At 42.8% G+C, this 26,998-nt stretch overlaps 1 protein-coding gene across 2 annotated transcripts in view; it reads right to left on the reverse strand.

Annotated features, from left to right (window-relative positions):
- Window positions 1–252: 252 nt before the first annotated feature.
- Window positions 253–26,998, reverse strand: part of CLDN10 (claudin 10) — a 100,881-nt gene continuing 74,135 nt past the window's right edge. The window contains exons 1-5 of one of the 2 annotated variants that reach the window (XM_004273654.2): window positions 22,573–22,903; window positions 16,153–16,314; window positions 15,983–16,064; window positions 1,814–1,921; window positions 253–591 (exon numbers count right to left, since the gene is read on the reverse strand). In XM_004273654.2, the coding sequence (XP_004273702.1) occupies window positions 471–591; window positions 1,814–1,921; window positions 15,983–16,064; window positions 16,153–16,314; window positions 22,573–22,792 (693 nt within the window). In that variant the 5' untranslated portion in view covers window positions 22,793–22,903 and the 3' untranslated portion in view covers window positions 253–470. Of the gene's footprint in view, window positions 592–1,813; window positions 1,922–15,982; window positions 16,065–16,152; window positions 16,315–22,572; window positions 22,904–26,998 lie in introns of those variants that run through there. The other variant, XM_049701027.1, reaches the window with a different exon arrangement.

Below are 26,998 nucleotides of genomic sequence, written 5' to 3' on the forward strand. Positions count from 1 at the left end.
GGGGGTGACAGACACCAGTACATGTTCGTTCAACCCAAACATCTGAGGAATAGTCTCAGATTGCCCCCATACTGTTTACAAGACACGACTCCTTATACACCTTCTGTTTAATATACGAAGAAAAAGAAACATAAAAAATGGAGACAAAGACTGCAAGGTCTGAATGATTAAGAAGGCTACGTTACGAATACTGGAATCTTTGGTGCTAAATACATATACCTATTTTACGATGTATAAAATATATACAAATCCTGTAAATAGCCTGTTTATTTTTTTATAGAAAGCCACGACAGAAGATGATTAGTATGTAACTATGTAAGAACATTTACATCCGATAATCAACAAGTTCTTCAAATTTGTATTTTAAAAATAGTTTGAGTGTTAATTGTAGGAGGGCCTTGATGGCAGCATTCTGTGAACAGTTCACGTTTAAAACAAGCTCAAGACACGGCTAGCGGGCAGTGCTCTTTTTAGACGTAAGCGTTTTTATCAAACTGTTTTGAAGGGTTTGTGGTTTTAAAATCTTCTCCACCGTGATACTTTGTCCGAGAAGACATGATAGATGTGGCCCCATTGTATGTGTATCCCATTCTGCAAGGCAAAACACAGTTTGGTAGATTGTTTTTTACACGTAGGTCAAACAAAAATGGGAAGAAACCATTTTGCCCCTACTTCCATCATAGCTAAGTTTGTCTCCCTGATTACTTTTAGCTTTCTTCCCTTCTCTCTCTCCCCAAGAAATATTTCAATGTCATTTCTGAACAGCTGGTGTGACCAAGAGAATCTGCAGAAGAAACTCATGGCTTCCTAATTTGTTCAGTTACTCTCCTTCAAAACTTATTTAAGGACTTCCCTGGTGGCGCTAGTGGTTAAGAATCCGCCTGCCAATGCAGGGGACACGGGTTCAAGCCCTGGTCTGGGAAGATCCCACATGCCGCGGAGCAACTGAGCCCGTGCGCCACAGCTACTGAGCCTGCGCTCTAGAGCCTGCGAGCCACAACTACTGAGCCCGTGTGCCACAACTACTGAAGCCCACGTGCCTACAGCCCATGCGCCACAACAAGAGAAGCCACCGCAAAGAGAAGCCTGTGCACCGCAACGAAGAGTAGCCCCCGCTCGCCGCAACTAGAGAAAGCCCACGCACAGCAACGAAAACTCAACGCAGCCAAATAATAAATAAATTTATAAAAAAAGAAAAATACTTATTTAAAACTCATCTTCCTGGAAACTAGGAGACTGTGGTGACCTTAATCAGCAATTTCTGCCTATGTGAAAATTCTGATGAGGCCAAAGTGAAGAATATACCCCCAGAGTTAGACCCAGATTTCTACTTACATCAATAGCTTTGGAATGTAAGAATGTCAAGCTCTGGGGTTTTTTTAATAAACTATAATTATATTTATTCTATTCAATATAATATTCACTATATTAAATGTCATATTTAGTATATATTCCTAACCTTTCCCAATTCTGGGGGGTTTTGTTTTTGTTGTTGTTGTTTTGCGGTACGCGGGCCTCTCACTGCTGTGGCCTCTCCCGTTGCGGAGCACAGGCTCCGGACGCGCAGGCTCAGTGGCCCTGGCTCACGGGCCCAGCCGCTCCGCGGCACGTGGGATCCTCCCGGACCGGGGCACGAACCCGTGTCGCCTGCATCGGCAGGTGGACTCTCAACCACTGCGCCACCAGGGAAGCCCCAATTCTGGGTTTTTGAAGTTTCTAAGAATCATATGAACTATCTATAATTTGTCCCACGTGTAACAATTTAGAATAGTACTGTACTTTTTAACAGGTCATTTTTGTCTCTTTTTCATACCTGGGTGCTTTGTTGTTGTCAGATATTGAAAAGCAAAATATGACACCACCAATTATGCAGAGTGAAGCTCCTGCCCATCCAATAAACAGAGCAGCTCCTAATTCATACCTGTGAAGAAGTATCACACAAGTATAAAAGCTTACTTATTTGGGGAGTAAACAGCGTTTAACACTACTAGCCAACACTTATTAAATGCTCATAATACATTTTTGCTATTGGAGCTTGTACAGGAAGTAATAACATCTGTATAATGCTTTAAACTTTTCGCAAAGCGTTTTTATAGCCATCACTTGACTATATCTTCCCAACATCCCAAAAGGAAGATGAAAGCATCGCTGTGGGCAAAGCAGGAGCAGTCAACTCAAGCTGGGGCCTCCTGGCCAATCAGCATCTTTCCTCTGGGCTCTGCCTGAAACTCACAAAGGTCTCCATCTCTTTATTCTGTCACGCGGGCTAAACCATTAAGGCAGACTCCAGTTAGGAAAGGGAAAGTTGCCTGCCTTTGCTTTCATTTTAGTTCAACTCAGTGTTTATCAAGCACCCGCTGTGTGCAGTCATGTGCAAGGTACTGAAGGGTGGCAGAACATGCCACCCCAAATGTGCCACTTTGGCAACAAGGATTATTTTGAGCTGAAAGCAACTGAGAAGAAACAGATACGGGGAAAGCTCTCTGCCTTCCCCCCATTTGCCTAAAAGCAGGACATAAATTTGTAAAGCTGTTCCCTATCCCCTCTCTGCCAGGAAGGAGAGAAGTTAATTCCCAGAGACACTGTACATGTTGCTCAGCCCACAAATGGCACCAGAGCGATCTATGTAACAAACTTCACTCACTCTCATCTTCCATTAGTTCCCTCATCACGTGCCTTCCCATAATTCGTGCCTCTAGAAGCTCAAAGTCCTTTTCCTCTGTCTTGCCGCTTCTCTACAAATGTATTGTTCTTTTGTTAAGATGCTACATAAGCTCAAGTTCTAGCCACCCCTTTGAGTTACGCATCACTGGGTACTCCCATGTGTATGTGTGACGCACATGTTAATGAACTCTGGTTTTCTCTTATTAATCTACCTTTTTCAGTCTAATTTACAGGGTCCCAGCAGAGAATCTAGGAGAGTAGAGGAAAAAATAGTTTTTCTTCTTCTACAGTGTCAGTGAAAGGTCAGTGATAGGTACAGCCTCATGTTGCTTATCACTACAATCTAGTGAGAGATGAATAAAAAATAACTCTAATTTAGTGACAGATTGCTGTGAAGCATCTCCTGGATGGCAGGCCATAGTACTCTGCTCATGACTAGAACAGATGGAAAGATAAGTAAGACATCCCCTGACTTGGAAAGGTCACCATACAAATGTACAAATATCGCTACTGAGAACAACAAAGGAAATCACAGCTGAGTGCTGGAGGAAATCCTTTTAGGGGAGGAGTATATATACATTTTATATATATATATATTTATTTATATATATATATATATATATATGTTTCAGAGAAACAAATAAGGAATGAGGAAAGTATACCAAATCTCGGGCTGTAGTGTTCTCATGTCTGCCTATCCTTTTCCTGAAGAATAGGGATTTTTTTACTTTTTTTCTTTTTTTTAAATAAAGAAGTGATTCTCAAACTCTTTGAGCCCACAGACCGCCATCACAAGGCAAAAACTGATGGACAACATTCCCTACCTAATGGTGCTTTTCAGTGTCAAATGAAGTCAGAGTAGGAAGGGTCTGTTTGGATCATACAGAATCCACAGAGGGGCTGAGAACGGAAAGGAAGAGGTGAGAGTAAGAGGGGAAAGTCAGGGCCAAGGTCAGCTTGTCCCCCTGAACCAAGTGCAGGGCCAGGGCCAGGCTTAGGTGGCCAGCAGCTGGCGTGAGTGACCTGTGCCTGTCCTGAGCTTTGCCTCATCCTTTTCTACATGCTGTGGTGCTACGTCTGAACTCCCATCTGGGCAGGCGCAGGCAGCAGTGGTGGTGTGACAGTGTGGCCCTGGCCCCCAGCCAGCAGGAGCAGGAAGCAACATTTACACAAGATGAGGGCCATGTGGTCCACGTGCCCATTTCCAGATCCGGCTTCTGAGGTACTTCACAGCCTCCATTTGCAACTGGGAATGGGTGACGTACACAGTACACGCTGCCTTGTGATCCCTTCTTTTCTCACTCTTGTGTTGCCTTCCCTGGGAAATCAAATTGAGAGCTAAAGGAAGGAACAGCTGTAAGCACCTCACCCTGCCCTGGAGAACTGATTAAGCTCTGGGAACCGAGAAACTTCTTGAACTGTTCCAATCAGACACAGTAGCAGAAACAGAAGGTTGACGTAAGTGGGGAAAAACCCCTTCGGTCTGCACAAAAACCAGCTCAAAAGAGGACTGAAGAGTGAAGGGCACAGGTGAAAGCAAAAGAGCTGGCCAGATCAAGTGTTAAACTGGTAGTTTTATAAAAGATACCTTCATTAAATATCATGTTACACATCTAAAAAGGATATCCTGGATGTCCACAACCAGCCCTTCTTGTGTGATGTTTGGATGAGATTACACAAATAAAACGAGCAGAGGGGCTGCCAAGGTGTAGGTGCCTGTCACCGGACCTCTTTAAACATCTGCAATTCCCTCAGCAAGCTGGCATCAAGTCCGTCTGCTGTCATCCTTTTACTGCAGAGACAACTAAAGGATGAGCGTAGTGAAAATTTCTACTTGGAGGACATGAATATAGGATTACAATTTAATGATACTTTCTATTTTTCTTTATTTTTCCCCCTAGAGCTTAGGCTGTTTTCTCTCCTGAAACTATGCATTAGTATTTAACTCTCAGTATAAATACTCCTGGAAGAAACAGTCTGAGACTTTTTCCAAAATATTTAGCTTTCTAAAATAGGATGCCAGTGCCAGGCATCATGGTTAAAAGTCAGTCTCTAATTATTAATAATAGTCCATTACGGGTTAGGGTGGTAGAAATCAAACCACAGCTCGGCACTATCAATTCATTTAAAAAGAGCAGGGACTTCCCTGGTGGTCCAGTGGTTGAGAATCCAGGCTCCCAATGCAGGGGGCCCGGGTTTGATCCCTGGTTAGGGAACTAGATCCCGCATGCCACAGCAAAGGTCCTGCACACGGCAACAAAGATCCAGCGGGCCACAACTACGACCCGGAGCAGCCAAATAATAAATAAATATTAAAAAAATAAAAATAAAATAAAAAGAGCAGGGGCTTCCCTGGTGGCGCAGCGGTTGGAAGTCCGCCTGCCGATGCAGGGGACGCGGGTTCGTGCCCCGGTCCGGGAGGATCCCACATGCCACGGAGCGGCTGGGCCCGTGAGCCATGGCCGCTGAGCCTGCGCGTCCGGAGCCTGTGCTCCGCCCGCAGCGGGAGAGGCCGCAGCAGTGAGAGGCCCGCGCACCGCAAAAAAAATAAATAAAATTAAAAAATAAAAAAAATAAAAAGAACATACAAATGTGTAGAAATCAGAGAATAAATTACCCAAGCAGTTCAAATGTTGGAAACTCTGTCTTTATATTCATTTAAGCATCTTGAAACTTTCTGAGGGGACTTAAGAATCATGAGTTTGGCTTGTATCAAAAACTGGTTCACTTATTCCTGTTTTTAAATATATTTTTAGCTTTTCTTGAGGTCACTAACTATAGACTCTATTCCAAGGAGAATATCATTTCCTTTTGAACTTCTTATGAATTCTGTCAGAGACAAACATCTAATAAACAGAACCATTTCAGAGCTGAAGTCTTTAAGAGATTCCACGTCTATACCAATAATTTTTAACAATTTGGATGTGAGGGCTTTTGTGACTTGGTTCTTTCTCTTACAGAGACTTTTGCTTCTTCATTCTGTTGAAAGACACGTATAGCAGACTTATTCAACAGTGACTTGAATTCACACCCATCAGTGTACGTGATCTGGCAAAAATGGCCTTGTATTATTGAAAGACAGGATTGAAGGTAACATCCACTCGTTTGTTCTGGGCAACGTCTCCTTTAACATTTATCAGGAAACTCTCGTCTCTGCCTGGAAATCTTTCTTCACTTTTGGTAACAGGAAGAAGCAGACTTCAACACCTCAGATGATTAGCCAAATTTCAGATGATCTGTTGCAGGTCTGTCTTTTGTTAACAATATCCTCCTGGCCCTAGACCAGCTTTCCCACTAGGAGAGCGGCCTCTTTATTGAGCTGTTAAAATCACCAAAGTTTCTTCATTATTCTGAAAGGCTATCAATTTGCTTAGCACCAGACAGATCCAGGACCGTCAGGCTAGGGACATAACTTCGTTTTACAGATCAGAACACTGCTTTTGGAATATCTCTCAGACATTCTGCTCAATGGATAGGACTCATCAAAGCTGCCTTATTGCCTTAATTCATGTATATAACTGAATGTGAATCTAGTAAACAATAGGGAAAATTTTCTCTTCTATACAGAGAAAGTAAAACACAGATTGATCACTTATTATTTTCCCAAAAAAGAACCATAAAGTTCTAAGGCATTAAAATGTACCCTGAATTACTAGATGAAGTTAATTCTTATTCACCTGGCTGTACCTGGGGCTCCCAGCTACTGGTCACATCTTCATTTCCTGTTGAGAGAGCCTGAGCTAGAACCACACCTGGCCTAAATTCTGATGCATTTCATACTTCGCCTCCTATTTCAGCCTTGTAACCTGCACAGTAATCCTGAGTGAACGGATTGAGGGACACCTCTTATTTTCAGCTACTCCCTCTGTCTTTCTTGCACCCAATCCCCTGTTGTGACTTGATTTGCCATCCACGGGGAGCTGGTGTAGCCTACCCTGGTCACCAGCACAGAAATGACAGGCCAGGCATTGTGCAAACCATGTGTCAGGATGGATGAGAGAACACAGCTATGGTCTCAAGGATCTTACAGTCTAGTGGGGATGGTCAGACATTAAGCAAATAATTATAGTAAGCTGTGATGAAACTTAACAAGAGAAGCAGAAGAGCATGTTTTTGTAAAGTAAACATTACCTGTTCTCCCAAATCTGTATAGATGTGATTCAAGTAACAGTCCACCACAACAATAGCTACTATTACTATCAGCTCACTGTACTAGGATTTTGTTTTGTGTGCTAAGTTGTTTTGGCATGCATTATCATATTTGATCTTCATTACAATCCCGAGAGAGAGGTCTTCCTACGGTCATTCTACAAATGAAAAAACTGGAAACTGAGGGAGATCAAATTACTTTCCTCCCCATACCTCAGCTAAGCAAATAGTAGAACCAGGATTTAAAACCCATAACTATGATCCCAGTCCCTGAGCTCTTAACCAACACTCTTTCTCCCTTTTGTGTACACCTTAGCTAAGTAAAAGATGGGATCAATGTGAAAAAACACCATCAGTACAATGCGTTTTCAGTTGTCATTTCAGAAAGATGTGTTTTCGCTCTCTCTGGCTCATTGCGTTCTCAGTGGCTCTAGGGTATGGAATTTTTTCAGAATTCCCTCAGGCTGTCTTTTCACCCAGCACAAAAAGAGGTGAGCGTAATAATTAAAATCAGGGCTTGTTGGACTTGAAAAAAGAAAATGCAGCTCCTCCAAACACAAAACAAAAACTGTTTCACAAATGAAAAACTCTTCATCCTTTTAAGATCCCCAGAGAAAAGTCAGCTTGCTGAAGGTCACAGAGTTAGGTGCCAAGTCTTTTGACATCAAGGATAGTCTTTTTTCAAACACACTGTCTTACTCCTCATTTTAATCACGGGTGGTAGCAGCCAAAACATTCCAGTTACCTTAAAACAACTAAATATGTTAAAAAAAAAAAAAAAGTTTAAAGTTTAGGAAGCACACCCATATATTATCAATGTTAACATTTTAAAATTGAATTCCATTGGTATACCAATCTTTTAAAGATTACCAGCAAAAAGAAACTTTCCTCAACTCATAGGCTTATATAATCCAAGGTCTATATAACTGCATGGATGGATTTTATGTAAACAAGCATTCTACAGGCATTATCTACAAACATGCATTTCCCCCAAATACTCCACATTCTTTTGGGGTCCCAGGCACCGGAAGCAGGCTGTTTAGTGCCCACCGACCCGTGTATCTCCCCAGGCTGCTGCAGTCTCTCCTCTCCTTATGCAATTCACATCAGTTAACAGTTCGCTCAACGGTCTGGAAGATGCCACAAGATTTCCTACCCAAAGCTTCCTACAGGACTATGAACTAGCGGCAGGTGCCTCGCAAATGGTGGCTAGAGTAGAATGGGATCATTTAAATAATAAGCACCTACTTGCATATGGAACCTTCACAGAGAATTCTCAAATTTAGGAAACGCAAAATAAAGACTGATTTGTGTGTGTGTGTCAATTCTAAATTGCTTTTCAATGTTCGTAACAGGCACGCGTTCTTTTCTCTGGTTTATAGTTTACAACAGACATGCGTGCATTACCTTTCCGAATGTTATGAGTTATCATTAGGGTAGTTCAGAATTCTATAGACTGTATGTTAAGAACAGGTAATCACCTACCATATGCCACTGTCGGGGGTGCTGTCTATATGTTACTTTCTTTAATCCCCCTAACATTCAGAAGCAGCAGGTGCTATCCCCATTACCTAGAGGAAGCAACTGCATCTTTCCTAAGATCACAGAGGAGCCAGGGCCAGGGCCAGGAGCTGAGCAGAGAGTGAACTCGAAAACCTGCCTCTTAACCCCTCTGCCTCCTTCCCTCTCTAACCGTGTGTAAAGTGCACAGTGAGTGTCCTTACAGGAGTTCTGATTCTTGCCGATTACTCATGGAAATTTTATAAACCATCCACAGTATAACTTAATATAATATTAGTCAAAGTAAATTATAATTTAAAAGGACCACCTCCTGTTCCCAAAATTACACAGTTCAGTTCAAAAACAAATCTGTTACTGAGCAACGTCCATGCCATTGATCTCCATTCGTGTGGATAACTGGGGGTTTACTGGGCCTTGATTTTAAGTGGGAAACGATGTGCTGAGTCACAACACTCAAAGTAGGCACAGTAACATGTTCTCACGCAAACTTTGAAGTCTGAATAAACTGACACTGCAGAGGGGGGCTGTGCTCCAAGATGGGAAATTCCTAAAACAACCAGGGCTGTCCTGTGACACCTGGGGCCATGACCAGCAAGAGTCTGTGGGTGTGAAGGTGGGTTTGCACAACGGTTTGTGTTGAAGGAAGAAAATACAGATGGATTTGCAGCAAAAAAGCGTGGGTCAATTAAAAGCATACCCTAGGGCTTCCCTGGTGGCGCAGTGGTTGAGAGTCCGCCTGCCGATGCAGGGGACACGGGTTCATGCCCCGGTCTGGGAAGATCCCACATGCCACGGAGTGGCTGGGCCCGTGGGCCATGGCCGCTGAGCCTGCGCGTCCGGAGCCTGTGCTCCGCAACGGGAGAGGCCACAACAGTGAGAGGCCCACATACAGCAAAAAAAAAAAAAAAAAAGCCTACCCTACATGATCTTCTGAATCCTCAGCAGACTGCCTGAAAACAGTTTAGAATCGAACCTGGAGTTGGGAAGATGAACATAGGATGAGTTCTCATGAGAAGGGTCTCAGGAGTGTCTATCCATTTGACAGTTTCAAATTGCTGCGTATCTCTAACTCAAAGCTGTGACGGAGATGATCAGAAATAAAGAGAAGGAATTACACAAGCTTGTTTTTTTAAATGGGTTCATGCTAGGTCCCTTACCTGCCTTCCACTTGAGAGTCAAGTGTCTTACAACAATTATCCTTTCCACTAGGCCTCCAACATTTCAATATACATTTCTCTGTGGCCACCCTTAATACAGCATATAAGATAATGACCTGCTACATTAATATCCTCTGCTTAAGGGTCAGTACCATTAAAATTAATTTACTAGCATTTACTGAGTGCTTACTATATGCTAGGCACATTCTAAATAGCTGAAATGTACCATCTCGTTTCATCCTCACAATAACCTCATAGTTATTGAGGACACAGGACACAAAAAGGAAAGTAATTTCTTCAAGGTTACACTACTAATAAATGGCGGAGCTGGGGTTCCCTCCCAGGCAGTCCTGATCCAAAGTCCTCATTTTTTTTTTTTTTTTTTTTTTTGCGGTACGCGGGCCTCTCACTGTTGTGGCCTCTCCCACTGCGGAGCGCAGGCTCCGGACGCGCAGGCTCAGCGGCCATGGCTCACGGGCCCAGCCGCTCCGTGGCATGTGGGATCTTCCCGGACCGGGGCACGAACCCGTGTCCTCTGCATTGGCAGGCAGACTCTCAACCACTGTGCCACCAGGGAAGCCCCAAGGTCCTCATTTTTAACCAGTGTGTAGGCTGCCTTCCTTCCCCATTCCTTTAACCAAATCTCCCCAAGCATACAGTCTTTCCACTCTAGGAGAGGTGCAGACAGACAGTTGTACACCACTGCTGACTGACCATCAGCTGGAAATGTCACGGAGCAGGGACTAGCTACAAGAGATGCCCAAATCAGCAAGACGTGGTCTTCACTTCGAGATGCTCCTGATCTGCTTTGGAAGATGGGCCGATAAGCAAGTGTCACTGCCCAGTAGGATTATAACCGGAGCACAAAGGGCAAAGGGAGCACGGAGGTGGGCACGTTACGCAGAATGCAAGTCCTGCAGGATATGCAGTGGTTAGCTGGGATATGAACAAAGGGAGGGAACGGGGTGGTGGTGCTAAGAGCTGAGTCACCAGAAAGGCTGGCAAACTGGAAGGAGTCGTGACTTCATGTACTGGTCAGTGAAAACAAAACACAGTTGCCAAACACTTGATTTCCAAGTATATTTTTAAGTCCTGCCAGCGTTAACAAAAGCATCAGAGCAATTCTGATGATCTGAAGTGGCCAGTGCTACCACAGAACAAAGTGAAATCACAGAGTAACACCTTCTTAATATTTAACAGTCAAATTCTGTTTTGTTCCTAACACTTGGCACCTCTATGGAATCCCTTATCTGAGAATCTATGAGCCTTTTACCCACAATAATTCATTCTCCAAATAACCTCATGATTGCAATAAGCTTAAGTACACAGACATCTATAATTCATTAAATTATAATAAGGACAGAAGAGAGAAGTTAAATATCTAGGCAAGGTCACCTAGTGAGATCGATATTCCTTTCAGTTTCACCCGGGAAAATGTGTGTAACCTAGAAACGTCCTTCTTGAATTGTCTCTTGTGCATTGAACTTGACAGATAACAAGAATGAGGGAATCTATCGGGAAGTAGACAGCTGTTTACTTCTCTAACTACTAAGTAACCACAATGATGAAAAGATTTTACCAAAGTAAAACTTAGATTCTAAAGTAGAAACTAACTGAATGCAGAGTGCTAGAGACAAATAACTCCATGGTTTTAAAAGCTCTCAAAATACAAAGGCTGGAGTATGCTAAGACCCAAATATGAATATCTGAGCCAAAACGTTCATGATAAATCTCATTGACTAAAAGCGAATAAATCTAAGATCACGACGTCCTGTTTCCTCAATTAAGGAAATTGGTTCAGTGCCCCAACTTTGCATGACTTGAAAAGAAGTTTCTTTATGCAGAACAACTCTTTAAGCCAATCAACTCTTCAGAACAGTCTATTTAAGAAAAAACAAAGCAAGACACTCAGAAGTTAGTGGTTTGGACAACAAAGCCATGGGGGGGATATGTAATTATATTTCAACACAATGATACGGTGAATCACGCTAAGGAGTGCTTGTGACCATAAGCTTGCAAGAGGATCGATTTTTTTATGTAGTAGGTCTTGCTTTAATAAAAAGGAGGAAGTTGGTTTGAAACAGCCCAAAGGGAAGAGTTGAGAAATGGTTTTAAAGGCTTTGCAGGAGCCCATCCTGGAGCCATAAAACATAATCACAACTTGAATGGACGCAAGGAAGTAAAACAAAAAGAAAAAATGGAGAAATGGCAGAAACAACCACAGTCAGGTGAAGCTCTTTAAAGATTGCAGTTCTGTCAAATGATTGTAGGCAGGAAGAAAAATCTTCCCATATGAGCTGTGGGAAAGGAAGGGTTTCAGAAATAATTAGCCACTGAACACAAAGCCTACTACTGTTTGCAGCGCTACTGCCACAATCTTTATGCCAACGATACACCAGAAGCCACTCATTCTGTTCCCTCGTCAATAAAGCACCTACAGAGTTCCCTGCACATAGTAGGAATGTGGTGGGAGCTCTGTGGATGAGCTTAGTTGTGTGTTTGTAACTTAGGCAACCGAGGTGAGTCTTATATAGGGATGTCCTCAAAATCCACAAAGAAGATTCAATTTACATGTTAGAGAATCCTTAAGAAAAACAGCAACAAAACTAGGTTCTGAGGCCTGAACTGTTTTGCAGTGCATTTTGGGACAAGTATCTGCTCACCAGAAATTTAAACTAGAGCCTGTGGCAAGCAGGTGTGCCTCATCGCCCTTCCTAAGGGCCAAACACACGCATGCGTATGCCACAGCCAGGCCATCGAGGACCGGAGGGAGCCACGCTGCTGGAGAAAGATGAATGCATGATAAGGGTGCGAAGAGGAGGGTAAGCCTGCCTCCTAGCTCCATCCTCTCTGAGGCTTCCTCAGTCTGCTGAGATAACAGAAGGCTTTTCTGCTAATCCTGAAAGGACTAGTTCTACAGATCAGGATTTCACATACCGGGCACCATGCTAGGCAAGTAAGAGATGAAATAGATGTTTTCTGACCTCAAGGAACTTACCCTCATGCAGATCCATGAAGACACCAAAGAAATAGTCAGAACCCCCTAGAGCGGTGCCCTTATCCCAACTCTTCCAGGGCTGGCCCTGCCTTTGGCAGTGATTCTCCAACATATTCCTCTGTGTGTTCACGCACAAACTACATCAGAGGTACCACTTACTAAGTTCTAGCAAATGCCAGCTAGGAAGCCCTATCCCCTAGAATATGCCAAAATCAAAATCTCACTTTAAAAATTATGGTATTTTGGGCTTCCCTGGTGGCGCAGCGGTTGAGAGTCCGCCTGCTGATGCAGGGGACACGGGTTCGTGCCTCGGTCCGGGAAGGTCCCACATGCCATGGAATGGCTGGGCCTGTGAGCCATGGCCGCTGAGCCTGTGCGTCCGGAGCCTGTGCTCTGCAACGGGAGAGGCCACAACAGTGAGAGGCCCGCGTACAGCAAAAAAAAAATTATGATATTTTGTAAGACCTACGGAGGGACTTCCCTGGTGGTGCAGTGGGTAAGACTCCATGCTGCCAATGTAGGGAACACGGGTTCGATCCCTGGTCAGGGAACTAGATTCCACATGCTGCAACTAAGAGTTCGCATGCCACAGCTAAGGAGCCTGCCTGCCATAACTAAGATCCGGTGCAACCAAATAAATAAATAAATATTAAAAAAAACCCAAAAACCTATGGAATCAGTCTACTTTGTGTTGATACCCAATTTGCAGCTTATTAATCTTCCTAATTTCCATCTCCTTCTCCTCCACTAGAGGCGTTGATAAAAGGAAAACAGATGACAGCAAGTTAGTCAACTGGTTGGTTTTTATAGAAGTTTTATTTAAATAAAGTTTGTGAATTCCTGTAGGTGTCACATGTCATCTTCATGCCTCTTTTCTACCATTGTGGGTAATTAGCATCTGATCATATTTAACAATTCTCAACAGGTGTTGATAATTCCTTGTACATAAGTCATGGCCTTTCTTTGTGCCAGGCATTGCTGGGATAGAAATGTGAGTGAGCTCTGATCTCAAGGAGCTAAACATGTTCTCAATATGCAGGTTTTCTTTTTTTTTTTTTTTTAATAAAGTCTGTATTTTTTGGTGTGAAGGACCTGTTATTTGCAAATATTACCAATTTGTAAGCCATGGTGTTTTTCATAATCCCTCACTCTTGTGTTTTTAATGACCTAAGGTAAATTGGCAAATTGTAGGTGTTATATTTTTAAGTCATTGCAGAAAAGAGCTAATAAAGACATCCATAAAGATAAGGTACATCTTAACTACTACACACAATTAAAAAGCAACCTTAATAATAGCTGACACAATACAGCTATTAATACAAGGCTTTTGCTCTTTTCTAATCAGTTCTAAGGGTACATATACACACTCTCTTAACTCTCACAGCAACTCTATGATTATCCTGATTTTCCAGATGAGAAAACAGAGAGAGAGAGAGTAGGCATAGACAGAAAGAGGGATGCTGGGAAGCTCACAGTGGGAATGGAATAGTTCAAAGTAGCACCAAGAATGTAGAAAAGAGGAAAACCTCTCACAGTCCATAATTACCGAACTGAGTTTAACGAAAATCTGAAAGAATAAGAAATTCCAGTGGTACTAAACTGAGTGAGGTGACTGAGCATATAGCAAGCACAGAACACAAAGGAAAGGTTTAAGTTACTGTGCATACAGATACAGATATTAGCCTCGGCCTTGTGAGAAAAGATGAAAATGATTTTTAAGAGTCTGACAAAGACATCATTAATGATTGTCAGGAAGACAGAACAGTGATGTACGAAAGGTAATCCAGAAAAGTCGGCAATGTCTTTAATAAAATAAACTGTGAGAAATATGATTTTGTGGTATATTTATGATATCAAACCCTGAAATAAAAATATCATTTAAGTATAATATTTAAATGAAAACTGATATTTCATTTAAATATCATTAAAATGGTTCTAATCTTCAGGAGAACAGTCTTAGTTTTCACCCCAATGTTTGGTGCCATGCACATCGGTGCAAATCTCATTATCAAAAATCAGGAGAAAGTTTACAAATCAGAACACATTTTCTAACATAGGTAGGGGAGTGAACATCATACTGGGGTCTGAAGCAGTCATTTTTGTTTTCCATTTAATAAGATTTCACAATAAACACTACTGCACAGAAGAAACTTCTTTGATGAAAAATATATGTGGCATACTGTCACAAAAATTACAAAATAGTAGAATATTATATATCATGCATTTTAGAGTTAAGTGTGCTGGAGTTTGGTTGCCTGGTTTGAATCATAGTTCAATCAGCCTATTAGCTTAGTCCAAGTTCCCCTGCACATATTCCTTGAATTCTTTCCCCAATTTTAAAAAAGGGGGTACAGAGAGAACCTACTTCATAAGGATGTTGTAAGACCAAAATAATAAAATAATATTTGCAATGCTCTGCCTGGTACATGGTAGGGGCTCAACATGTGTTAGCTATTATTTTCATTATACATACATTTACTATTTATGCATAAACTAAAGACAGTACTAGAAAAATCATTTCCTAAAGATTCCTAAATCCACCAGAAAAAAGTAATGGACCCTGATCAGCCATTTTAGTAATTACTCTCTTAAAATTCCATAACATTTGATCTGAAGACTGAAAGAGAATCCCCAGCCTGGATGATAGCAGTATACATGCCGCTTTCTACAGAAGTCTGTGGGAATATTCTCACAGAAGACAAAATATTTGATCTATTATTATTTCTAATTTGGTATTCCTTGGGTTTTCCCAATGCAAAGAAATAAGCCTAGAGAAGCTATAAAAAGCAACAGCCCATAATTAAAAACCAACAAACAAACTGGTCTGTAAGTGCCAAGCCATTCACCCGCAGCTGAGACCGGTCACATCTGGGTGTCTGTGCCACTCTTACACCATTTTTTAAAGACCCTGAGTCATGTACAATTTCTTTACAAAGGTTTATTAGGTGGCACGTGTTAAGGCCGTGGTCAACAGAACAAATGTAAAAGGCTAACTAAAAATGAAAAATAGTATTTCATTCAATATCACTTAAACGTTTCTAATCTTCAGGATCACAGTCTGTTTTCATCTCAATGCCTGAGATCGAAGCTGGCCCAGAACATCTGGCAAATATCATTTTGGATGGACAACAATCGAGCCGAGCTCTTAGTTTTCTGCCGTCATGCTTTATCCTTCTTTCCTCCCCACCTTACACCTCTCTTGCACTTTTCCTCTACGTGACTTCGTACAGTAGATGACATTTAGCATTCTAAATCCTATGCCTTGAGCTATTTAGAGACAAGACACTATGTAACCCTAATGCAGTGGTTCGATGCATCTTCTGCCAATGTAGCATATAAAACGTTTGCTCTTGAATGATGTCATCCAACATCATTTATCAGTATGTCTCACTTTCATGAGCCATGGAGGAAATTTATGTAGCTTAATTTAGAAGATGATTTTATAGCCATTTCCTGTGAGCCGCAAGCATACAGACTTAAGAAGAGTACTTACTTTTGCTCCACGAAGAGGGGATCAAAGAACTCTGTTGTGATTTTGTTTGCATACAGGGAACACCCGGTCATGGAGCACAGCCCTGAAGAGCATCAGAAGGAAAGGGCTGTGATTACTGGTGTTTCATGAACATCCTGAAGCACCTTGTTTGGAAGAAAGTTACTATTTACCTGACAGTATGAATACAATCCCGGCCAAACAAGCAATTTTAGCTTTGGCTTTATCTGAGCCTCCGACTTTGGTACATTTCATTCCAAACAGGGCAAATATGGAACCAAAAAAGCCCAGGCTGACGGCGGCAATCATAAGTCCTCTACATGCCTGGATATAACCTGCAATTAGAGTAGGTCATTTACATTAACATAAAACACGTGGTTGTCCAGGAAGAAACTCTCATTTTACACTGTCCTCGTGAATGAGTGTTCTGCTTTCCAAAAAAATAACCATAATGGTTAAAACATACGTTAAGCAAGAAAGAAAAGCAAGTGAATCTGTATGGAGTGCCTGTTCTATGTCACACACTTTTCAGTTTGGCACATGCATGATCCTCAGGATATACCTCTGAGTGTTATTATTCCCGTATTCACAGATGAAGAAACTGAGGTGCACAACAGTTACATAATATGCCAGAGACGCGTTAGTAAGGGGCTGAAGTGGATTCCATCCAGCTCTGACTACAAAACCCATGCGATACTGCCTTTCACCCTGGGAAACCTCATCTGCCACTATCTCAACCCTGTTACTCCTCTGCACATCAGACCTTTAAAACAGATGTTTTAATGGTTTTGACGTTGTAATCTTTATAATCGAGCAGAGCTCCCACAGAGTCACATCTTCTAATATTAGTGAAAGATTATAAATGAGACTGACTGGAATGTCATCATGAACCATGAGAAGTCTAAATCAAGATGTATTTTCATGACCTTTTGAAATTTTTCAGGGCACACATAATAACATTGGGTTTAAATAAGCACTGGTTGGTTCCTAGAAGAATATTTTATAATTATGAAATTAACTGTTTGCATATAAATGGATGCTTTCAAAGTATCCTGAAAGCTTGTTCTGTTGGTTTGTTTGATCATTCCTCCTACACCATTCATTTTCTTAGTCACGTATTTTTATTTGCACAGCCAGGGTGATGGTAAACTTCAGCCTGGCTTTCGTCCAGACACTAACAAGTTTTAAGTTAACAGGATTTAAACTAATACATTTTTACCACATGCCGTCATTTTCATTTCAGACTGAAACAGTGCCGTATTTCAATCTGAAATAATGACGGCACATACTGGTGTGTTCATTTGTTAAGTCAATGAACATACATATCTCTCAGGTTTACATTTGGCATTAAACTTTTTAATATGAAAAAACTCATAAGTGCCAAGATACACCAAGTCATTTATAATCGTGTTCAGGCAAAGTCAATGATAAATAATAATTCTAAGGTGACGATAATCATATATTCAGGGAATAATGGGGGAAGGTGGCCTCCAGTCTATGTTTCTCAGGGAAAGAATAAAATTTTAAGTTTCAGTCCTACCCCTAGGATCCGTTGTGAAGAGTACCCAGAAGATGCTCTAATTAACTGAACAGATTTAGGTCCCTACAAATGCAGAATGCAATGACAGTGATCTTCTATTTTATAGGGTGAACTACTTCCAGACAGAAAATAATTTCCCTGATGGTAAGGCTGTCAAAAACAGCAAAAGAAACTTATTTTTAGCAAAACAGGATAATGGAGGCTTATTTTGGTAGCTATAGTAGTGCTGCAGGGCTATCTGTGTCTCTGCCGCTGAACAGTGACCCAGCTCTATTTTAAACTTCAACCCTCAAGTCCCCCAACCAGAACCCAGGGAGCAATAGAAGCATAGGGGGAGGAAGCCTGTTAGTTCCTTGCAAGATTAAAGACAGTCCTCCAGGACAACCACAACTGACTCATCATTTACCACCAGAGCTACTGGGACAGTGTGGTTTCATTATTTTTTGAGATTTGTTTTAACCTGTGGTTTTGAGGTGTTTTAGCTAACTCTTACTGCAATCCTAAACAGACAACAAAGTGTGTGTGTGATATAACTTCTATCCTATATTTAAAAAACTATTCTAGAAAACCTTATCATGCACCATAATTTGCATTATTTTAGGAATCTTACAGGCTTTATGTACAGAAAACACACGAGCCTTGCAAAAGGTTAAGTCTATGGTCTGATCACTAAGAACATAAAACACATTTTCCCAAATGGTACACAGTGGTCAGAATCCCAGGCTGATGAATTCAACCCTTAATGTGACTGGAAAAATAACAGTAGGCTTTCAACTTTAACCACTACTCATACCATTTTTTCCCCCGAGTGTCTCACTCAGTTCTCCGGTCTCAGCCCTGGTATCTACAGCAGGATCAACTCTGCCCTCTCAGCACAAGAGGAGAGATAGAGAGCAGGTTCTGATGAGGTCAGGTCTTTCCTCAGAACCAACCAGAACCCTGACTTGGTGGGGAAGGTAACTCTCTCTGATGTGGGAACAGTAGCGATAAATTGCTAACTCATCGCATGCATAAAAGAAGGGTTTGGAGTTCCCGGGGATAAACTCCACCGTCAGCCATAGATGGAATCGAGTTGTTGGTAAGCCCGAGGTCTGTAAATTAGGGGCTACCAGTCCTTAAAACACCCACAGACTCAAGCCTTGGGTGACTTCCCACAAACTCTCTCAGAGTTTATCTTTTGCAAGGCAGACCTCTACAACCATGCTTTTTTAACAGTTCCGGAGGTCAAACCTCATAAGTAACACCCTCAAGTGAAGTGGTGGTAAAAACCTAGTCAAGAAGGCCATTATTTTTGGCAGGTCTAATTTACTGACACCGTTAATAGCTAATTACCACATTAAAGTGCTGGGGCATGAACATATTTGCTCAGAAGTTCTCTGAAGTATAATTTATAGTTAACTCCTTTGGAAGAAATGGCAAACATTCCCACTAACAAAAATAGATGGCATATACTAAAAAAAAAAAAAAAAACCTGGCTCAAAATGTTCAGCTGCAGTTCAAGGGGTGCTTTGAAAGGAATATGGGTTAGCAATAAACAGAAATCACCAGCTCATTCAATGGTGAGTTTTTCAATTAGTAAATTACTGTGACTTTAAATTAAGGAATTCTGTTGGAGGAAAACTTCAAGGTGTCCCTTAAAAGTTAAAATGGTTTTCCAAATGTACCTTATTTTCCATTTCCAACTAGCAAAAATGAAAATATCCACTTGGTGGAGACAATTCCCTAGCAGTACGCCTGGTAGCTTCTGATTGAAGGAAGAAAAAAAGGACGTGCTTTCTCATGCTAGTAGCTTTGCATACTTTTTGCAAATCCTTGGAGAGAAGGGTGGTATGAGGGGCAGACACGAACTCTGAATTTCACCTCTGGTTCTTCTATTTACCTGCTGTGTATCCTCGACTGTATTACCTAATCTCTCCAAGCCTGTTTTCTCATCTGTAAAACCCAAGGATAACAGCACTTCCTTCACAGGAGGAATATGAACCAAGCGTCTAGTGAACGGTAAGAAACACATCAAAGCTTCCCTTCCATAACACTAAGATTGATTCTAAGCAGAAATTACAGTTGGAATCTTAACATGGCATAACATTAAACCTGCACATTTAGCTTTTTCCTTGTAGGGAGAACTGGGGTAACAATGATACCCCCTGATGATGAGCAATCAGAGCTTTGACCTCACATAGGAGATTCAGAATAATGACTCCATCATCTGTGTCCAAGAGGCATGTTCTTCCACTTAAGACTAGATGGGAGAGCTGTGAGCCTTCTCTCTCCCTTCTTGGATTTTTCTGCTTGGTTTAAGGAGAGGACTGGCCTACTCAAGCCTGTGGTCACCACAGCCCCTGGCAACGTGGCTTTCTCCCTCCACTTCTAGTGCAATAACCAGGAAATCCACATGCAGCGTGCTGTAGGCAGGGCCTGCCTTAAGCCCAGCAACCAGCAGATGCGGCTGCCCAGAAAATACACGGCAGAGCGCGAACAAGCAGAGGGGCCTCCTCTTTGGGGCAACTGACTTACCTCCACATGAAAATGTAGCTGTGTGGTTGAACTCCCCCCAAATATTATTCTGAGAGATGATGAAAAGTAAGTTTATAACTTTGTGTTAGGCAATGCTTTCTTAAGCCACAAAAGGCCAAGCCAGCAGGAAGAGACTGATAAATGCGATTATAATACACATTTCAATGTTCTGTATGAGAAAAGACATCACACGTTTAAAAGACAAGCCATGGGCCGAGACTGCAACATATATAATAAATCAAGGACTGATATCCAGAATTAAAAAAAACAAATCATTTAAACCAAGAGGAAACAAAAGAACCATGGGCATAAGATATGGACAGGCAAGTCACACACACACAAAAAGGGTCAATAAATACATGCTAAGGTGGTCAAAATCACAGTGATCAGGGAATAAAATAATAACATGATAGGATGTCACCCATTAAACTGGATGAAAAACTTGGTGGTGAGAATGTGGAGAAACAGGTATTCTCATACACTGTTGGTGGAATGTAATTGGACGATTTAAACTGAATAATAAAATGAATATTCTACTGCTCTGACAATACTATTCCTCAGTATCTACACTACAGATACACACATACGCACAAAGAGGCAAATAGAAAGGTTTTCAGTAAAGTGCTAAGAACAGTGAAAATCTAGGAAGGGTCCAATGTCCAACAATGGGTAAGTCGTTAAATAAACCAGTTTGTCCAGAGTAATGAATACCATGCAGTTGTTAAAAAGCAGTTACTTCTATATGTACTGACTCGTAAAGCGATGTTATTAATTTTAAAACAATGCAGAACAAGAGGTGAAGTCATTTACGTCTCTTAAAGTCATTTTCTAGACACACGAGCACACGCGGAAGGCCATTTTGCGAGCTGGGTTGTATACAGACGTCACGCCTCCTCTCTAGGGCTGGATGGTTGAAGGCTACGCTCTCCTTCCTCCTCATTACCCCACCTGTCCCCAAATATTGAGACCATGACGTCCATTCTCAGCTCAGACACATAAGGTGCACATTATTCTGCACCCAATAACCTTCATGGAGTATTCATCTCTCCATCCCCTCCCTTGTCCCCCAGCTGTCCTGTAGAAGGAAGCGTACCTATCTGGCAGGCTATCTCGGTGACAGTACAGTTACAACAGAAGAATGTGTTTAGGACAGTAACTGTCAATCCCATATTCCTGAATGTAAATCACAGAAACAAGAGCCTGCCTGTTCAAACATCTACCTGGATGTGTGCTCTACAGCGCACAGGAAATTCAACCGTAATTCTAGGGAATCAAGAGCGTACCAGCTACTTATTGTACACACACCAGGACACAGACCCAGGTGTCACTCATCTAAAACCAGACACGTATTCCCTTATACAGAGTTTCCATCAAATACCTCCATCGAGCAGCAGTTTGCTTTTCGTGGCAAGCACCGTCTTAGGGGGATTAAATCTTGTCCTTTATTTACTCAGTTATGCAAATAAAAGCTTGCAGAGCAGTAATAAAAGAAAAAGAAAACACCTCAAATCGAGAACTAACGTAAATGACTCTCAAGTTTCTGTCGGGATCCATCTAGTCACGTGCTGTAAAATCCTGGAAGAAAGGAGCCTAGGACTTGAGCAATCAGCGTGACCGGGCTGACATCCACTGTCAACTAAAAAGAGCCAGTCTGAAACTAAAAAGAGCCAGTTTTCTTCGTGAACACCTGTTGAGACTAAAAAGAGCCAGTTTTCTTTGTGAATACCTGTTGTTCTAATACAATACAGTATAGAGCGTCGCTAGCAAGAACTACGTAGAAAACAATTTACTAAAGAACAACGCTGAGGGAGACGCTGAGAACGGGCTTGGGAGGCGCGACACAGAACTTGTCAGTCTCCCGCACAAGATTCCTGCTGGCCAGAATTCTCTACTTTCTGCGGCACAGGCTAGGGCTACTTACGTTCCTAACGTTTAGAGGCAGAGTTAAAGCCCAGCAGACTCATTTGTAGATGCGGGCCGGGGGGGTTTGGAGCGGGTGCTCCTGCAACGTTTCCTTTCCCCACACACACACTTTTAAAAGAACTAACGAAATGGCTAAAGGGAGTTCAGAGCAAGCAGATTTCGCTCTGACAAGTCCATTTTAATCAGAATCCAGCCCTTCTAGGTAGTGCTGGCTGGAGAAGACAAGCCCCCTCTCGTGACTCCGTGTCCTAACAGTCCCCAAGAGAGGGGGGTCCCACTGCCCTGTCCTCAACTCTCGAGACAACATAGCTGCTTCCCTCCATCCCCGTCGCCTGAGAGTCACCTACCCCACCCAGGCCTGTCTGCGTGCCCCTCTCTCCCGCCCCGGGGTTCCGGGCTCGGTCAGGCGCCCCCCGCGGGACAGACGTCCGGGGAAGGCGGGCCACGGGCACCGGGGACTCTCCCCGGCTCCTTCAGGCACTGAGGGGGACAGCGGGGCCGGGTTTTGGAGGAGTCCGGCCCGGGGGTCCCGCCGGGGGTCGTTGGGTCAGCGGGAGCCCCGCCGGCAGGCCGTGGAGGAGCGAGGGGCAGGGGCGGGGGGCGACGGGATGCAGACCGTCTAGAGCCAGCATGGAGGGGAAGTCCTTGCAGTTGGAGACGCCCGTGGAGTCGGTAACGCACATCTTCCAAAGGTTGGCCCAATAGGTGGCGGTGGTGATGACCGTGCCGTCGATGGTGGACACCTTCCAGTAGTCGGTGGGCAGCGTGGAGGACACCAGCACCCAGCCGGAGATGGAAACCATGAAGGCAATAATCTCCGACGCCGTGCTCGCCATGCCGCCCGCTGTAGCAGCGCTCGCTCTCGCGCACCTGCTCGGCGCCGCGACCCCCGCGAGCCCAGCCGCGCGGCTCCGCCCCCTCCGCCCCCGCCCACCCCGTCCCGCCCCGTCCCCTGCAGGCCCGGCGCTAGGGGGCGTGCGCGCGGACCCCAGGACGCGCCCTCTGGGGCAGAGAAGGCTCGCGGGGAGCTTCTACGGTCGCCACCTGGGTTCTCTCGAGCCAGCTGGCCCGGCGCCCGCGGTCTGGAGGAACGCACGCCTGCGCGTCCCTGTGGCCCCCCCTGCCCCCCGCGCCCCCATCCCCGGGGCCGAGGCACAGCCGAGATCGGCTCTCCTGTTGGACAGACTGGCAGCCGGACGTGGACAACTTGCTGGGTTCGGGCCCTCTCCCCTCCCCTCCCCTCCCCAGCCCTACCCATTGGCAAATAGCTTGGCTTCTAGGATACCTTGTAAAAGCAGAGCAGAAAAAGCCTTTGTGTGCCCGGAAAGGACAGCAACTGCTAACGCAGCCCTTGGCCCGCTGAACTCTAAAGGTGTAGTGCCACGCTCTTTTGAGAGACCCAGTTCGGCTTGTCAAGGAGGGATCACTACGGTTCTGGGCTCGAAGTCGGCCTTGCGCTAAAATTCTGCAGTTCCTTTTGACCCGGCGGTATGTGGAAGGTCACTGTCAAGAGGTGCGTGGCACAAACCTAAATTCAGAACAGCAGCCCATGGAGAGCACAGGCTGCGTCGGGGCCTTCTTTACAGTCCTGGTCGTGACTGTTCCAGCCACAAGGCTGGCCTGCTGATACCAACGTACTACACGTAGGACGTGCATTTAAGACGTTTCTCCTGTGGGTCCCTTCCAGCTGCCAGTTCTGAGTCTCTTCTATGAGCCGATGGGCTGTCACAGCTGCTCTGTATCTTGTTTAACTTTTTTTTACCACCTCCACCTTTTGCACCTAATTGAGGGATAAGCTCATTCCTTCATTGCTGTTTCAAAGCAAACTTAAAGATCAGGGTGTACTTTTGGCTCCAGAGTTCACACAGTTGAGCATAAATGAGAGAAAAAAGACTCTGACTTTATTATGGGTTTATTATTTGTCCGTTTAAAGGTCTTGCAGTTCGTGGTATGAACTTTCAGGATTTACTTCTTCCCCAAAGTAACCAAGGTCTAAAACCTCTAAATCAGATCTGCTATAATAACGCTAGTTGCTAACCCCCAAATTGCAGGGACACTTTGGTTCATTGTGAAGAGTTTCTCAATTCCCCTTTGTCACTTAAAAAAACAAAACAAAATTGGTACAGAATGAAATTAGAGGTGATTCAACATCTGTGAAGAAGAAAGGAGGTTGAATTACAGAAACACCAAAATAGATTTGGGAGGACCATTGGAGATTGTATGGTTATACTCCACACTCAACAAATCATTCTATTTCTTTTTGAACTTCTGAATTTTATTTTATTTTTTATACAGCAGGTTCTTATTAGTTATCTATTTTATACATATTAGTGTATACATGTCAATCCCAACCTCCCAATTCAACCCACCACCACCACCCGCCCCCCACCCCCCACCACTTTCCCCCCTTGGTGTCCATACGTTTGTTCTCTACATCTGTGTCTCTATTTCTGCCCTGCAAACCAGTTCATCTGTACCATTTTTCTAAGTTCCACATATATGCGTTAATATATGATATTTGTTTTTCTCTTTCTGACTTACTTCACTCTGTATGACAGTCTCTAGATCCATCCATGTCTCTACCAATGACCCAATTTCGTTCCTTTTTATGGCAGAGTAATAGTCCATTGTATATATGTACCACATCTTCTTTATCCATTTGTCTGTTGAAGGGCATTTAGGTTGCTTCCATGACCTGGCTATTATAAATAGTGCTGCAATGAACATTGGGGTGAATGTGCCTTTTTGAATTATGGTAGTGGGATTGCTGGGTCATATGGTAATTCTATTTTTAGTTTTTTAAGGAACCTCCATGCTGTTCTCTATAGTGGCTGTATCAATTGACATTCCCACCAACAGTGCAAGAGGGTTCCCTTTTCTCCACACCCTCTCCAGCATTTGTTGTTGGTAGATTTTCTGATGATGTCCATTCTAACTGGTGTGAGGTGATACTTCATTGTAGTTTTGATTTGCATTTCTCTAATAATTGGTGACGTTGAGCAGCTTTTCATGTGCTTCTTGACCATCTGTGTGTCTTCTTTGGAGAAATGTCTATTTAGGTCTTCAACCCACTTTTTGATTGGGTTGTTTGTTTTTTTAATATTGAGCTGCATGAGCTGTTTATATATTTTGGAGATTAATCCTTTGTCCATTGATTCATTTGCAAATATTTCTTCCCATTCTGAGGGTTGTCTTTTCGTCTTGTTTGTAGTTTCCTTTGCTTTGCAAAAGCTTTTAAGTTTCATTAGGTCCCATTTGTTTATTTTTATTTCCATTACTCTAGGAGGTCAATCATCCTATTTCTAGAGATAATATTCAGTTCATGCTCTCACCTTCTGGACTTAAGATTCAGTGCATGGCAAGGTGTGTACTGACAGCCTTTTAGCAAGTTTTTGTTTCTATTCAGCCCAAATCTGGCTGTCTTTAACATCCGTCCACTGCCATGATTTACACTGAGACGACACAGGGTAAGTCCTACTTTGGGGCCATGCAGCAGCTCTTGGGAAATGTGTTTGTGTGTGCATGGCCATCTCACGGCTTGTGTGAATGGGAATACGGGTGAAGACCCGTTTGCTTAGTGGGATGCAGACGTAGTTCCACTACTGTGATCCTCTTGGTCCCAGTTTGTCCTGTTGTGTCATGTTGGGTTCATGGTGGGGGGGGGGGTCAAGCTTAACACTAGTTTGGGAAGCACCTACCTAACCTCATCCTTCTCATCTTCCCTTCTATTCAAGTCAGTCACCTTTGAGTATTGACAACAAGTGTCCTCTATTCTTTTGTATGATTTGCCTTTTTAAAGTGCTTTTATTGTCTTGGTTTCTTGTCCTTCAGCATATTTCCACTATTATTTCTGTGCCATATTTCTTTCTGAACGATATGCTTATTTCTAATCCAATTTACTATTTAGACAACACAAGAAGTCGTGAACCAGGACAGTCCTATGGAGTTTCCTAAAGTTAAAATTTGCACAAATGTTGGTTTTATACTTTATTTCCTGGTCTTGTTTGAGTGTCTTTGTTTGCTTGTGTCTTCCTCATGGTAGTTTCTCACTAAAATTGTTGATTCATTTTTTTGCAAGACAAAACCCTGACTTACTTTTGACACAAAAAAGTCTAGTGTTGTGACCTTGAAGACTCACACAGCTCCTAATTTATCAACAGATTGGTTGTAAATTCCATTGTTTGGAACCAAAGGTACATTGTTTTACAAAAAGAACTGTGAAGACTGATTCGGTGTTTCAGACCATTCCCCCCAAATTTAACAGATAATGTAGTTTTACCTATTGTATTTAAAATATACACAAACCCACCGTTGCAACATAGCTTCCAGAGAAAACAAATTCTGAATTCTAACTTGAACCTCCAAGAAAGACCCTCTCTCTGCTGCATCACCAGACCATTTAAGCCAGGATCTCTGGAGGTGGCTCTGGTGGTGATTTTTCCAAAGCTTCTAAGGTACAGCCAGGTTGGAAACCACAGCACTGATCAGTTGAGACGCATGTATATGTGTATAAACAGTCAATTAAGCAAACCAGATGGTGTGTGTCATAGAGAAAAAGAATATTCATCTGTTGGTTGAAAACTTTGAGAAAAGAAATATTCTTTTACTGTAGAGATGGTAACACACAGCTTCAACTTAAAAGGGTTGAAAATACCACAAACAACCCATAAATTATGACCTGGGTGGCAGCACTATTAGTTCTTTTGCCAGCTGAAACAGACTAGGGTCGTCATGCCTGTGGACTTGATTAATTTTCTTTTATTCTCTGTCTGTTCCGTGAGGTTTGACAGCCCCAAACTTCTCTTCCCTGGCATGTACTGCATATTAACTGCAGAGAGTTACATTTAGAGCCCACAAGTGCCTGACCAAAGGATGAAAAATGTTAACTTTCTTTAATACCTAAAGAATATTATGTAAGGAATCAAGCATTTACTTTAGAATGTCTTACATCTTAAGCTTTTCAAAACTAGTTTAGTCAGAAGAAACCACATAATCCAACATAAGAATGTCCAGAAAAGGAAAATAGACCGAATAGATTTTTT

This window comes from Orcinus orca, chromosome 18 (genome assembly GCF_937001465.1).
Source record: "Orcinus orca chromosome 18, mOrcOrc1.1, whole genome shotgun sequence".
NCBI lineage: Eukaryota > Metazoa > Chordata > Mammalia > Artiodactyla > Delphinidae > Orcinus > Orcinus orca.